The 16,255-nt window shown below is 37.0% G+C and overlaps 1 protein-coding gene across 1 annotated transcript; it reads right to left on the bottom strand.

The window, feature by feature from the left end:
- Window positions 1–48: 48 nt before the first annotated feature.
- LOC102222590 (tubulin-specific chaperone cofactor E-like protein) lies at window positions 49–15,484 on the bottom strand. The gene is made up of 11 exons (XM_014475857.2): window positions 15,418–15,484; window positions 13,518–13,624; window positions 13,341–13,405; window positions 12,411–12,590; window positions 10,856–10,995; window positions 10,359–10,540; window positions 9,847–10,103; window positions 8,959–9,085; window positions 8,721–8,837; window positions 8,506–8,617; window positions 49–8,148 (listed from the first exon to the last, which is right to left on the bottom strand). Exons 4-11 carry the CDS (start codon window positions 12,556–12,558, stop codon window positions 7,942–7,944), a joined length of 1,290 nt encoding a protein of 429 aa, XP_014331343.1. The 5' UTR covers window positions 12,559–12,590; window positions 13,341–13,405; window positions 13,518–13,624; window positions 15,418–15,484; the 3' UTR covers window positions 49–7,941.
- Window positions 15,485–16,255: the final 771 nt, after the last annotated feature.

Raw genomic sequence — 16,255 nt, 5'->3', positions numbered from 1 at the left:
ACCAAAAACAAAACACAGTCTAAAATATGTGGGTTTTTCTGTAACTAGGGTCATGTCAAAGATATGTGATTTTACTATTTTTTGACAAAATTTGATTCTCCAAATGATGTGGGCTGCCTGAGAAATGGATATCTAACAAACTCTTGATTAGACTTTGATCTGGGGAAATTAAAGGCCAAGTCAACACATCAAAGTCTTTGTTGTGCTCCTGAAACAATTCCTAAACCATTTTCTATTTTATGGTAGGATGCATTATCCTGCTGAGAAAGAGAAAGAGAGAGAGAGAGAGAGAGAGAGAGGGAGAGAGAGAGAGAGAGAGAGAGAAAGAGAGAGAGAGAGAGACCACCCACATCAGAGAATAGCTTTTCCATAAAAAGGCATAACAATGCTTAGGATATGTCAAAGTAACATTCATATGAACAACAGTATCCTAAAGTTTTCCAGAAGAATATTGACCAAAGCATTGCCTTCTTCTCATTGTAGATCCTAGTGCCTTTCCATTTCCAGATAAGCAAGGTCGTCTAGCCATCCCATATTGGCTCTTGTCAAATCATCTCAAAACCTCATTTTGCTGTTCTTGGTCTTCAAAGGTAAAATACTTGGTTGCTGCCTAATATATCATGTCCACTAATAACCATGCCACGATCAAGAGACCATCAGTGATTTCCACTTCAGTTACAATGCTATACTTTATCAGTTTATTTCCTTAGCTGCAGCATTAAAGCAAGAAGTGACAGGCTCTCTGCATCAACACGAATGAGTAATGGATGCTGAGCTTTGCACTCCCTCTGCTGAGCTATAATACTGAACATCTTCCAAACAGTGGGCCTGGGTCCAAAACTGCTACTGTGAATGAAACAGCATCAGACAACAGAGGAGGGAGACGGCCATTTATTAACATTCAGTGACGCATCTTTCATCCCAAGAAAGATGACTCACTCTAATCTTTAAAAAACAAAAAGACTTTTTATGGGTTCTTGGAAACCCATAGAAAGCAAAATCATGATTTAATTGCCACAGATGAGACTGTGTGAAATGATTAACTTAAATACTGGTGTGTATAACCTGCAGAAATATCTCATTTGATTCCTATAAATGTAGGGAAATATAAGCAAAACAGGCATATTATGAAGTGTGCTTGTTGATGAATCCACAGAAGCAAGTACTGGTTTAGTAAATTAATTAGTGGCATAATGTATCATACAAAGGCTGCAAGATGTTTAACAGTATATATTGAAAATCTGAAAAGATAATACCTATGGAGGTCCAAATGTATCACAATCAAATAAATGAAAAATTATGTAGATTAAATTTTGTATTTTTTTCCAATTGCAGACAAATGCACTTAATATACACATTGTGTGCCATAGAGTTGGCAGCTCACACATGGAAGTTTTTGGTCCTTGATGAAGTTGTCCAATGTTCAATTTCTGACCTTGGGAATTTAGCTGCATGTTTTCCCCTCTTCTCTCTGCCCAGTTCCTGCATGATTACTGTGAATCTTATCCACATTTATGTCGTTGCAAATTTATTAACTATACAATAGTTATTAAATTATTAAATAGTTAAATATGATAATCAAATGAAATAAATTTTTATTATGGGTTGAATTTCTTAACTAATTCTTTCTGTAATTTGACCTTCTTATAGTTCTTGTGCTGGAAAACATTTTGAAATTCTTTAGGTTTTCTCTGGGGCCCATCAAACAGACTAACATCTGATTGGTTTACCTGCTCAGCAAGTCAAATTCAGCCCAATCACTTTTAGTTATAGCACTGGTAATCCCACCCATTGAGCCAGGTGAGGAAAGCTGACATACTGCAACTAGGTTATGAAATGAATAGTTTACAAGTTAATAAAAACAAGTACTTGTAAATAAAATATTCTTATGCATATTTTGTTACGTACTAATTAACAGTTACACATAATTAATAAACACATAATTAATCCATTTATAATTATTTGACTTACATTACTTGATTAAATAATTTTTGGCACTTAAAAACAAAGAAGGTCAATCAGTAAGTGAAAGTAGTAGTTCTATTGTTCAAATAATGTGACCTGAAGTGAACCTGCTCGGCAGGTTAGCCATTAAAGTTGGGGTCTATTTACCAAAGTAGTCATGGTGTTCTGCAAGGCATTTATCAGTCTATACCAACTTATTTTTACAGGGTTGTGGGCGGTTGGTTCCTAACTCCGGTTGTTATTAGGTATGACACAAGGTACTCCTTGGACAGGTCATAAGGGCAACAAGGAGAAAAACAGGACAGGCAACCATGCAAACATACACTCCTTCCTAAGGGCATTTCAGAAAGACCAATTAACCTAACATGCATGTTTTTAGACTGGGAGGAAGACGGAATCAGGAGTTAACCCATGAATACATAGGTAGAAACTTAATGCAGAAAGACCCCAAGCCCGGAGTCAAACCCACAACCTTCTTCATTACAACTGTACTGCCATTTAATTTTACAAATGAGATTTGTAAAATTAAATCATGGATCTAAATCCATCCATGATTTAGACTCTGAGATGCAAAATATTGATTTAATAAATTATTTTTATATAATTTGGACAGTTTGGCCCTCCATATTTTGCAGAACTCTTGAATGCCCATACTGAATGCGCGTTAGCAGAAAACATCAATTTACCAGAACAGTGCAACCTTAAACCAGGAATGTCCAACTCCAGTACTCAAGGGCCAGTGTCTTGCATTTTTTAGATGAATTTCTGCACCGACAATTAGCTTCTCAGAGCGTTGTTGAGTTCTGAAGTTGTTCTGCTAATGAATCATTCAATTGATTCAGGTGTGTGATGGAAAGATGTAAAACATGCTGGCAGTATTCCTTTGACTCTAGACATCACTGGTTTAAAGAAAGCTCCTGCACTCGTGCGTCAGGCAGATCCTAAAATCCTGACTAGTTTGGAAGGATTCATTGTGCAAGTAAAAAAAAAAGAAAGTGATTTGCTAGTTTTGCTAAGAGAACAAAAAAACTAACAGGAATATCAATTAATAAACTGTTTAACTCAACAATTTTACTGAAGCTATCACTTTACATGTGGCAGCCATATTGGATTTGGAGGTCAGGGTTGTTAAGGCACCTCTAGCTGATCTTTCAGACTCTAAATTCGAGATTTCTTACTTCCAGAACTAAACAGAATCCAACATTAGTGGGCTGGTACCCGACTACTTAAATGACATTACCACCATTTTGTGCTCTCCATAGGCTTTATTAGCATTTTTTCTAACACTCATTGTGAATTCCTTTACCACATAATATTTTAAGATACGACTGATTTTAGGATATTATGTTGGTTTCAACTAGGTGGGTAAAAATCTGAAATTCAACACCACAATTAGGTCTTAACGTTAATGTAAGGAAGCAGAGGCACCTAACTAGCTTCGCTTTGCACAAAATCCTGCAAAAGGGGAGCATAGACGTTAGAAACAATAGCCTCTACTTATATATAACTGTGCACTAAGATCAGGGTTTAACAGAGTCAGAAGAACATACAGGTGTATTCTTTCCTATTTGACTCATTTCACCACTCTTTTTTTTTTTTTGCTAAGCTAAGCTAACAATCTCAAGTGTGTAGAAATATATGTGGTTTAATCACCCCATGTTATTCTCGGCAAAAAAAGGCAGATAAGGATTTTTTTTTTTTTCAAATATTGAACAAAATTTGTTACAATGTTTTAAGTTACAGTACATCAATGTGCAAAAAACATGAAAGACACATATTTAAAATAAAAAGTAAAGATATCAATAATAAAGTTGAAGTGCATTCTGATCTACTGAAGATACTGCTGGTGTGGTTTTGGTTTGTGTGGTGGATGTCTCCATCTTGAACTGCTGAATAATTAATAAAAGATGGTTCTTGAAATGAAAACCTCTCAGTTGGATTCTTTGGAAACTGATGCTTGACGTTGATTGTTCCTTTACTCTGACATATGCAAAAACTGCAGCACAAAACAGCTAAACAGACAGGTAAAGAGGAACTTAATAAAGGTAAAAGTTTGCAATTAAGGACCTATGTGTGTGGGAGTTTTGTTGTTTTTAAGCCTTGTGGATTTTAAATATGAAAAACTTTGATGCCAACGTCTTATGTCAAACAAACATAACTCAAATCTTTTTTTTGTTACAAAAAATCTGTATGATACTTTAAGGGGCTGTAAAAAGGCTAAATTTCAGCTCACAACAGAAGAGACATTACACCAGAATTTCAAGAAATGATAAATCTCCACATAAAGGCTTGAAATCATCCGCTCTCTGTTAAATTAAGACACAGTGTCATGAAGTGCATTACTCTACGGATCTAGGCAGGTGTAAACACTTTCCTTGTGAATGCACAATCAATAAATAGATAACATGCATATCATTATATCATCCCTCGCTGCAAATTAATGCAACATTCTAGTATTCCAAACAAGCTCATGTTGATTAAGACACATTCAGGTAGTAGTACTGGAAACCTGATGGTTGGTGCTTGCACTACATTACTGCCTCTTTGTTCTGTTTAGTATGGCTGCTATTCATGCTACACTAACATTGATTTCAATGGGTCCAACTTTGTTTTTTTCTCCATGAACACTTATTCAAGTATAGCTGTAGATTTGGAGAACAAACACTCTAGAAAAGGGAAAAACCTTCGAGCATCAGCTCTAAAATGGAGATTCCTAATTTACTCAAATATAAAGTTTTCTCTAGCTTTGAAGTGGAAAGTAAAATACATAGCTAACCATAGCTTGGAGAGCTAAGAATATCAATGTCAAAGCAAATTAGACCTCAACATTTAAAACAGTTTCTTAAAGAATTTGTTATTAATGTAAAATAATTTAATTCAAGTTTATCCTGGGTAAAAATAGCAGTTTTATTATTGTCTCAATCTTATGTGTCTCTGATGGAGAAACAATCTTTTAAAATTTCCCTTTTTGCTTTAACAAATAGAATGGAGAATTAAAATAATTTCTAACTTGGTGCTAAAGAACCGGTGTATAATGTAGCAAATTACACAAGGTTGATCAGTTGAAAGATTTTGAACTTCAGACGTTAAAATGTAATTCAGATTCCCTAAACAGAGAGCTGGATCTTTTTGTTAATAGACCACATCTAGAGATTTGTCTCCCAGGAGCAACTAGGAAGGAATATTTCATTTTGAAGCTCAACAAATCAGCTTTGTCTTTGAGCAGTAACCTAGTATTAACGTAGCTGTCCATAGCTGTAACGATGTTTTGGGATTCTGCTAAGTAGCTTGTGAAAGGAAAATCATTAGCACCAAACTTCTAAGGTCAATGCTTCTTGTTTACAAGAAGGATATGTTCTCATAAAATCAATAACTATTGTATATATACCACATTGTAATAAATTTAATCACAGTAATAATATTGACTCTAAGATACTATTCAGTGTTTGGTGAAAGTGTTTTTGTGCAGAATGGATGGAAAGGTAAAATACATAAATGTCCCCAAGGCAGGTCAAAAGTGTGTTTAAATGCCACAACTAAGATCAGCATCTGCTTATGCACTGCTTATACAGCATTTCAAAGATGTAAATAAGACAAAAAATAAAGTGCAAACCTTCAATGAAGTCACTGTACTCTGCTGAGATTTGTAATATTTTGCATTCAGTGACATTTATTATGCATTTCAAGCCTGCAACACATTTAAAGACAATCTATGAATGGCTCTTTGTAAAGTGAAAGAAAAATTTGGGATTTAAAATGTGTGAAGTCATCTGATTTTTGTAGATATGATTTGGTGTAAAAGCTGCTTCTGTGACAGGGTAACTTTTCTGGTTTTCTATGTTTACCCTAGATTGCAGGCTACAGAGGTGGTGGTGTCAGGTTCCATCTTTCTAACGCCTACAATGTCCTGTCTCTTTGGGCAGTTTTTGCAACCATTCACAACTTGAGATGTGAATAAACACATATGGGTTGCATGGTTAGGTGACCTGTTCAGATCATCTTTGAGTGTGACTGTTCTTCCTGTAACTATATGCAACAATTCCCACTTTTGTTCAGAACTGAAGAAGCTTTTTGGATGAGAGGTGTAATGATTTTTATTAACTAAAATAAATATTCCTCCCCAGTCTACTACTTTGGTTTGGTCTGTCACACAAAATCCCCTAAAGCTGTAATTGCAAATTGGCAAACTATGTAAAAGTGTGAATTATATTGCAAGGCACTAAATCAAAATTCCTTTAATATAAATGGAATTTGCATATTTCTCCCTTAACAGTCCAGAATATCATGAAATGACTATGGTGTCAGTGCACAGGCTTAAACTGCTCATTTCTGTACACAGACTGAATATGAAAAGGAGTATCAACATCTCATCCGAAGGCCAGGGTTATTTTTATTGTTATTGTAATTTTTTACCTCGCCCTCATTTCCACCTCTACAATGTCTGCTTTGATGCACAAAAGTACAGCAGAGATTTCAGAACAACATGTGGGTCTTCCACTAGGAGATTCACATGTTTCTCAAGAAGGCAGTGTAAAATATTATTCTCCATGCCTTACAAAGTTATGCAGAGGAAGAAAAGAGACTGACCTAAATATGATTATGATCTGATGTAAAAAAGAGAATCTGTGGAGAAATTTAAAACTGAATGTTTGAAGAGGATGAAAACTCCTTACTGTTGCACTTTCTAAGACATGTTTAAAGAAAACTGGTTGATTTTCAGATGCCAGAAAATCTCCACTCTGAAATACTTCAAATGTCTAATTTGGAATGTGTTGCAGGCTTATGCAATAAAAATTGAAATGTATTGTTTAAAACATGATGATACTGATCAGAGAAACCAACATTTCTCAGTCTCTACTGTTTGTAGAGAGATAAATAAATCTGCTGAATAGAATCCCTTTTTAATTATTAAACATACAAAACTAAATGAGAACTGTTAAAATCAAACACACTTGTCTAATCATAAAGGCTGATCACAAAGATTGTCATTCAAGTTGTGTTTATGCATCAAGTTTTGCCTCACAAAGAGGCCTGCAGGGGGCAGCATAAAACATTAAACACCTGTGGTTGAGTGAGTGAATACAGAGGTTTGTGATATCAAATATCAGATCTCAGTGTAATGTGATTTTACATAATATTGGCAGCTGAGGGTTTGTTGTGATGAATTGGTATAATTAAGCTCTTTCTACTCATTTCCTATCAACTTTCTTATTGTTTGCTAACAGGAAACACATTTTACATTTAGCTTATATCAATTTTGAAATCAGTTTGGAAATTAGACTGTAACTGCGATTATCGTTTTATAAAAGCACCAATCGTGGACCATCAGTCTAAGCTACACAATACTGGTGGGGTGGTCAGTTTAATACTTCTTGTACTTTCATATGGACTGTAAAAACATGACTATAACATCCTCTATCAGAATTGGACCCAGTTTCATCACCCTTCCTGCGTCTGACATTTTAATCTAGGCAGATTTTCTGTAGTATCAAAGGCCAAAGTGCACCTGAGAGCAGCCGTCTGTCTCCACGTGGCAACAGGTTCTTGTTATGTCAAAAACAGGTGGGCAAGCGAGCAGTGCTGGGCATTTGTCGGTGAAGGTGCTTTGGTGGATGCCGTGTAATAAATAAGCAGCTGAGATTTGCTGCAGTGCCCTCCTGTCTGCTAACGCTGCAAGCAGAATCCATGTTGCTCTCTTAGCCTTTAGCATGAAAAATCTGTCAACACACTTGAGTTTCTCTTTAAATAAAGCTGAAATATATCATCTCTGGACTTTCAGCAAGAGCCAACCGGCGGCCCACCGTAGTTTCTTTTTCCAGTCTCCAAGATGGCGTTCATCCTTTTACTGCCTCTCTCCATTCAAAAAGACATGCCACCTTTGCTGTTTCAAAAGTGTTTCCAAGCAATAACAATTAAGCAATCAACATAGTCCTAGACATCTAAATCCTTCTTATCAAGCTTCTAATCAAAAGGCTTCTACTTGGTCTTGGGCACTACCAGTATTTCATCACCATCCTGGATGCTGTAGGAGTGGAGAGCTCGGTTATTGTACTTCAATTCTTCTGGACCAAAGGCGCTGTCCTTGTCGATGTAGTAAAGCCTCATACTGTTGGTGGAGAGCTGGACCACAGTTGTCAGCTGCTTTTTCAGCTCAGCAACGGTTTGGTCCAAACGGATGCACAGCTGAAACAAAGCCAAATGGAACCAGAGTTACACCATTGTTTCATCATAAACCCCTGCGCAAATTTTCAATCAATATACAGATATATGGCCATCCAACTAAACAACATGAAATGGGCTAAACAAGACTGGCTTAACATTTTTGTATAGCTCAATTTAATGGAAGCTATGAACTAAAAAAAATGTCTTCGACAGTAACAGTAATTTTGGGGCTCAGAAACATACATTTCTGGTCCTAATAAAGACAAGGACTGGCTAACCTTAAATGGCTATAAGATTATTTCAGTGTTTAGAGGGAAACTTATCCTAAGGTACTTCGTTATGACGGTACTTCTGGAATTAAATCATTTCCAAACTAACCTGTTCTACTTTCTCCTCGCAATGAACTTCGACCTGAGCCCGGCAGCGAGGTCTGAGGTCGATCTCAGCGAGCGGCTCCAGCTTGCCGTATTTGGTTACCAGGGAATGGTATCTGCGCACGGAAAGAGCAGGTTTTTTTTTAACTATACAAACAAACACAAAACACACTTCACTTTTGAAGTTATGATAAAAGAGAACCAAGTTGTGCAGTTTACATGAACGGTAGCTCCTTCTCAGGGCAGTCTAGGTAGTGACGGATGAAGAACCTCTCTGCATCCTCTCGCTCGCTGTCAGTCACAACACTGCCATTTAGATTGGATACTGAGGGAAGCCTGAGGAGAACCATGTAAACATGAGCAAGTTATGCATTAAGAATGACATGAGTCTAAAAATCAACAAATCAGGAGACAAAAATGGTCTCAAACAGTTTTATTCATGACAGATGAGACTCACTGTGCTATCATGAGGTTGCGGCGCTCTGCCTTGGTGTAAGCCTGCAGTAAGGGAATGCCTTGAAGTCGCACCTCATCTAACTTTGGAAAGAAGTTCAGCTTCTCAATGTCTTCCCATCGGTTGAGACCTGACAACACATATGCCAAAAAGTTGAGCGGACACTTTCAACTGAATGAACATGACGTTTTTACGGAAAACCTATAATAGGTTTTCAGGTGTTGAAGCAGTTCAAGGCAGCGGCTTTTGTTTCTGGCAGAATTTCCAGCAGTTTATACTCAAGTTAGAAAAAGTACTTTTAAGATCATTTTTGAAAGAAAAAAAAAATTATATAAAGAAATTATATTAATACAGTATTGCCTGCCTGCCGTCAGCACATTATCCTGATGCAAGAAAACTGCTCCAAATATTTTAATATGCTAACGAATACACTTTCCAAATAATGTTTACAATAAATACATTTGTCATTTAAAGAATAACTCTGACGAAGAATGGCTTTCAGGTGGCAAACACGTCAGACATTTGCAGTCTGATACATGAATGGAAATAAATAATCTGAACATTTCTCTGATGTTAATTTTGTCCTTCTCCCTCAGAAAACAGCTCTGCAAATAAAGCCTCACTCTGTTTCTGTAAATAGACACACTGCTTGAGATTAAAGGCTATGTGGAGAGGACTCTTAGAACAAAGTTTTTATAATAAAACGACCCATGCTTGTTGTTCTAAAATTATCTGCTGCCATGATACTAAAACCTAATTTTAAATCTCTACAATACAAAATGAAACCACTCAGCTAAAGCAACATTAATGTTCAAGATAGAACTATCATAAGAGACTAATTCGAAGAGTCTAACGGTGAATCAAAACAAGCCCACACTGCGACCCACTGACCTGAGTTGTTTAGGTTGATCCTGCGCAGGTTGGGGAAGAGTCGTGCCAGAATATCCTTGTTGTCCTGAATGGAGGCCAAGTTGTTGTTGGCCATGATCAGAGTGTCCAGGCTGGGGAACATGGAGCCAAACTTGCCCACTTCAGCCCAATTGTGGAGGCTGTTGTCGGTGATATGAAGGAGGCGCAGGGTGGGGCAGGCCACGCTGGAGGCACTCACACTACTGTACTCGTTAAGGCACAGGAACAATTCCTCAAGTCTGAAGAAGAACAAAGGGAGAGCTGAGGAAAATACACACTGAAGGGAAAAACAGGGAGAGACATAAAATGGATCTCAGAAGAGTGCACACACCTACTTTCTGGAAAAAAAAATTGTCTATTGCTTTGGATGTACACTTAAATTTACAGGAATAAATAACAAACAATAAAACAATCAACCAATTAAAGGACAGTCAAATAGCCAAATACATAATACCACTTCTTTAAAAACAGGGATTTAGTGCAGCTCTTCTTACTTAGGAATGTTCTGGGTCAGTAGCATCACTGTATCCCAGGATATCTGAGTATTGTTGAGAACCAGGCGTCGCACTCGTGAAAAGGCTTCAGCACACTGCGGCTCAAGAATGGTTCCTGCCAGCGGGTTGGAGCTCAGGTTGAGGAACTCCAGATTGGGGATGCTTGATGCAATTTTACTGATCTGAAAAAAAGTATGATCAGTATTTTTAATCTGATACACAAAGAAAGCTTTAAAAACGATGAATCTGAAAATATATCACACTGAGTGGCTGAGAACCTGCATATCTGCGTATCTAACCTTGTTTTCAGATTTAACACCGGAAAGACTATGAGAAAAAGTCCAAATCGTACCACTCAAAAGTTTTCTGGGTTTTTTTTAACAGTTGATTCAACACAATAAAAACAACAACTATAAACAGTCATTGCTTAACCTAATTTGACATTACTGATTTAACGCTATCTACAGCCAGAAAGAACTGAGAGATTTCAAAGTTACCTCTTGCCAGTCTTGAAGATTGTTGTGCGATAGATCCAGCTCCATGACATGAGCACAGAAGGCAGCGATCTCAGCCTGGTCTCCTGCTTTGCTGATCCCACAACAGTTCAGCACCAGCACACTGGGCAAGTTCAGACGGTCTAGTGTGAGAGACAGAGGGACATTTTAAGGGTAGGGTTAGGATTAGTTTTTTTAAGGGCTGTGAACACAACTAGGTCTGGAAGTTCAGAGTGAACACTAGAAGTTACAGGAGTAGTTCAGAATGCAGAACTGGACTGTACAACTATGGTGGGGAAAAAATAGTTTTTCTACATAGGTCTGTTTGTGAAAGAAAATGCAGGCCTTATATTGAAGTTGCATTAAATAGTTTTGACTTTTAAATGATTGTTTTTCCCTCCTTACAGTAAGAGGGAAGAAAAGCTGAATTTGTGGCTGCAGGTGATCCATCGTGAATGACATGAAGATACTGCTGAAAAATCTAAACTCCTGCAGGATGTTTCTGCTCGTGGCATTTTGAGCTCAAATCCAAACATGTCAAACAGGAGCTTAAAATATCAACAATGTGGACATCAGCAGGTATGAAAAGCCAAAAGGGCCACAATTAAATGCAATTTAAAAAGTCTCAAAATGTATATTTATATGTGTGAAAATATTATTAAAACTTCAGATGCACGCATCAAAATGATTTATTAAGAATTTTTCTTTTAATTATTTACAATTTTTAAATAAATATCTTTACTTCATGACATTGTGTTAGATACAGAGTAAATTTATTTTATCTCTCCACCCTTTAAATTAAATCATTCATAAAGTCAATCATGGTATTTTTGATTTGTAACGCGGTCGTTTCTGTGCAGTTTAAGCAGTCAAATGTTAGGGCGACAGCAGCAAATAACTGATATTGAACAACGTACTTATGCACGTTTAGCACAAGTGGCGTTTAGTGACGAGAAATGGACAGAAAAAGGAGAAGGAAAGATGCTCTGCTGGCTACACCACTGAACACCCTGCGATTCAGACTTTGGTTAGGTTATTACTTTTAACTGCAGCCGTTTTTAAAGTAAAGTGTTCTTGGTCAAATATATTAAATGTCACATTGCTCCCTCAAGTGTGTGGTTCTTATTACTTAAAAGAAAGCCACCATAATACTTCATATTAACATGTAAGACATAGATGTGACAGAACATATTGTTAGGGCATCTGTGTGATTATGGCTATAATTAGTGGGGGAAAAATGTTTGACATTTCCTTCTACTGACCTGTCAGTGCTTTCAGGAAATGTAAAAAGTGAATCAATTCACAACCAAAAAAGGTGAGGCACCATAGAAACAATGTCATTGGTTTGAGACAGAAATAATAAAATTAAATAAATAAATAAAATAAAAATATAAGAAAATATTCATTCATCATACAGTCATTGTGCAAGAATGAACAAGTACTTTGATTATTTTAATCACAGGGTAAAACTTGGTGCCAATAAATAACAAAACGCCTCTCTTAGCAGAAATAAAATAAATATACTGCTTGCATGACAAAGGTGACCTCTCCATCTCACCCTTCATGGGGGAACCCTGGAGACCTGCAGTGGGAACCACCACCACTCCCATCCCAGGCCCTCTGCGGTACGGGAAGTTTTCTGGGCTGTACTTCTCATTGATAACCTCCACAAAGGAACGACCTTCCCTGTCTTCTCGAGGCTCCATGACGCTTTCCTGCTGAGCGGCCTCCTCTTCAGCTATGGAAATGAATGTCAGGTAAATGTCGCGACCCTTCAAAAACTTATCTCACCGCTAGGGACCTCTTTGCAATGTTTTTTGTTGATTTGACTTCATAAGACGTAGGCATAGTTATGTAGTTCAAGAACTCGTTTTGGAACAAAAAAAATAAGAAGGGAGCGCTGTAGTAATTTTGTTTAACATGCAATAAATATATTTATTTTCAGATGGATGATAGTCAGGGCGGTCTTGAGCACAGCACTGCTTTTTTCTGCCAATGTCCATTGTACCTCCCTACTTAATGCATGTTTTTCTGCTTAAAAGGACTCTAACAATACTTTAAAAAAAAATAGATAGCACCCTCTCTTATGCCTTTCCCACTCAGTTCCTTCAGACTAGTAGCAACAGCAAACAGCTGGTGCAACTGCGCGTCTATTGAACTTGTTTGCTATATAACGCATTTTTACAAGTGAAGGTAACATATAACTATGTTCCTAGAAAATACATAAGACTTCCCCTTTAAACGTAGAAAAAGAAAACGCAGCACGTGACCAAGATAATCACTTGACTTCCCATAATTAAAATGACCAGCATCTGTTTTATAAGGCTTGGCAGGCAGAGCCTCACTGTGGAATATGCTGGAGGGAAACATAAATTATGTATCAGTTGTTGCTTGAATAAAAATATAAAGGATCATATTACAGTGTCTTATGCAGCTGCCTAAAGTGACATTACAGTGTTTTCTAATGGTGGGGGTTCAGTCGCCATACCTGAACCGACGTCTGCTTTGATGTGGCTGCAATCAGCTGTTTGGTGCGGTTTCTGTACGGGCGACCTGTCAGAAACACCGGAATAAGTGAAATTTATATCCGATCTAATCATCTACACAGATCATCCCTTAGATGTCCTACCAAAGCGACTAATTAAATAAGGGATTAACATCTTACTCCAGAATGGATAGAAGGAGTGAGGAGAAGTCTGCAGAAAGAAAAAGCTGCTTCCCTTTTTGGCGCTCTTCTCAGGCCAGTTAAGGGAGGAGGATCATCACATGTCACTGCAGAACAAACAAGGTCAAAGATCAGTCTCTGCTCGCTGACATCCTCACCAATAAAAATCATTAGTGAAAAACAGCAGTACTCCATTATTGAACAAGCTGATAGAGATGCTTTTATTCAAAAACCTTTTCACACATTAAATATCTATTTCTGAGTTAGTGATAATGAACCAATAGGCTGTGTTTTAATTAAAGAAATCAGTTTTAAAGAGACTGTGGTTTGCTAATCATTAAACTAGCTTTGTTGATTTCTATTGTAAATCAAAAAGCATTATTTCTTCAGCATGAATTTCACATTTGCCATAACTTCTAGAAAACACTGATAGCCAGTTCATAAATATAAACATATTTATTCATTAATAAATGTTTATTTTTAGACTACTGAATTTTCTAACCCATAGTTAATATTTCACCGCACAAACGTTTCCTTATCTTTAGATTTATATCCACTAATATGGAGAGTCCGCTCTTGGCCAGTTGTGTATCAAAGTAACATAAAAGTTTTTATAATTTCAATCTGAAACCCCAGAAAAACACTCTGTCATGCTGTTCCTACAGTTTAAAACATTTTTAATAATTTGTTACAGAAAGTGACAGAGTTTTAAATGACTGTATGGACAAATGGGTAATGCAGAATTGCCCCTTCTCCACCTGTTGCTGCGTGGTCTCTATTGTTTTCTGTTTTACAAGAAAACCAGAAAACAATTTAGACCTTCGAATAAGACCTGTAACACTATCAGTTTGTCTTACTTACGGTACAAATGAAAGATTTAATATTCTTTGACTTCTGTATTTATTTTGAAGTATGGAACAGTGGTGAAAACAACACGTTTTCAGAGGGAATTTACCACTTCTGGCACTGTCCTTAGAATAGCAATATGATTTTCTCTTTTATTATTTTATTTCAATGTTAATGGAAAAATATATTTTTTGAACAGGAAATTCAGCATAGATAATTTTACAAATCCTTCACTGTATAGGCAAGCTTTTTTCTTTTCTTGTTTTTTCTTCCATCTTCATTACAGTAACATTGCAATGAAGAAACATGCAAACAAAAAAGTACAGTACAGTGTCCCTCAACTATTTAATGAAACACAAAAAACTGTTTATTTTTGCAAATTTCATTCACTGACTGGTACATATTTACAGCATTAAGAGAAATGGCATATGAAGCACAGTTCAAGTTGGGCGTGACGTCAATACGAAATCAATTTCCCGATTCACCAATATGGAAACCGGAAATTCCGACAATCGAGGTCGACTCGAACGCACCAGAAAAAATCCACTTGGCAACCACGGATGAATCTGACAAAAAGTTACTGACTTAAGCATATATTAAATATTTCTTTGAAAATAAATAATGCCGATCCCATGTAAACAATTTCCCGAAAGTACCGCCGCTTTATATTTAAGGTGTCATTTCATAAATTGGATTAAAAGGCCCCATCGAGTCTAAAATTCACCGATTTCTTAAAGGAATCTGGTGTTTAGAAGCAGAAGGATGGAGAACCTAATCTAAATGGTAACAGCTCCCGTTTACAGTGAAAACATAAACAGGGGAATGACTACTATAGACAGATTACTAAGCTTTACATCTTGCTTGTACCTCACGGTTAGAGTCCTGTCTACTCTAAAAATAACCAGTCTGACCCCCAGCAGCAGGAGCAACGGCTCGATGGAGCCCGAAACGGAGAACAGACAGAAACCGTAGAAATGCGGTGTTAATGTTCTCCAGGAAGGTGATAACACTCTGAGCTGTGCACAGACAAGAACACGATGGTAGCAGTACGTACCGTTACTGTCCACACTGGATCCCCCTTGTTGATGAAAACAAACCAGCTGTCATTTGGTCTACCCCCTACATCCAGGAAGTGACGTCATGTTGCCGAAAGCCCTTTCCCGGTTTCTTTTTCTGCACTCTATAATCTAATAACGCTCAGTGGCAAATGTTTAAGTGTTTCCTTATATGAGCCCGGTTTATGTGTTGCTTTTAAAGAAAATACGGAAAGAAGAAAAAACCGTTGAGGAAAAAAGAAATTTGTGTGCAAGAACTAGTGTTGTAAAATAAAAAGGTACAAGTACTTTGTTAATTAAGTAAATAATTAATTAATTGGTTGAAAGTAAAGTAAGTAAGCTTAAGCAAAGTCTCATTTGAAAGAAAAGAGCAGAGAGAGACAGAAAAAGAAAAGGAGATGATCCAGAAAAGAAAGTTAGTTGCAGTAGAGTAGAAGCTAATTTGGTGGCTTTATTAGAGAAACAACTTAACTCTGATTTTAAAGGCTGAACGGAGAGGGAAAAATACCAGTTAGGTACAACAAAACGTCTAGGATAAACTCGGTTAAAAACACAGAATTAAACACTGACAGACAGGTTCTATCCTGGAAGGAAAACATGGAGATTCAGACGAAAACCTGCAAATATAAGAGATGGATTAGACAGCGTCCATCTCTTATGGACAGAAGTTTCAGCAGATCTCTCCATTGACTGTCATCGCCCAGACTGGAGGAAATGAAATTGCATGTGGCCGGGAGTTGGTACAGCGCAAAAGTAAATCAGTTTTCACATTTAAATTTAAATTGTTGTTGTATGCTCTTTTGAATTATTCAATTATCGAACTGAACCTGTTGTCAG

This window comes from Xiphophorus maculatus, chromosome 18, assembly GCF_002775205.1.
Source record: "Xiphophorus maculatus strain JP 163 A chromosome 18, X_maculatus-5.0-male, whole genome shotgun sequence".
In the NCBI taxonomy this organism is placed as follows: Eukaryota; Metazoa; Chordata; class Actinopteri; order Cyprinodontiformes; family Poeciliidae; genus Xiphophorus; species Xiphophorus maculatus.
Note: the sequence above shows the minus strand (reverse complement) of the source record. Positions and strands in the feature narration are given on the sequence as shown.

What these genes read in the sequence shown, in the direction of transcription:
- LOC102222590 (XM_014475857.2), bottom strand. Translation starts at nt 12,558, where the DNA reads ATGGAGCCTCGAGAAGACAGGGAAGGTCGTTCCTTTGTGGAGGTTATC. An exon ending in GATCAACCTAAACAACTCAG is followed by an intron (nt 9,086 to 9,846) that starts GTCAGTGGGTCG and finishes ATGTGTTGTCAG; the next exon opens with GTCTCAACCGATGGGAAGAC. An exon ending in CGCAACCTCATGATAGCACA is followed by an intron (nt 8,838 to 8,958) that starts GTGAGTCTCATC and finishes GGTTCTCCTCAG; the next exon opens with GCTTCCCTCAGTATCCAATC.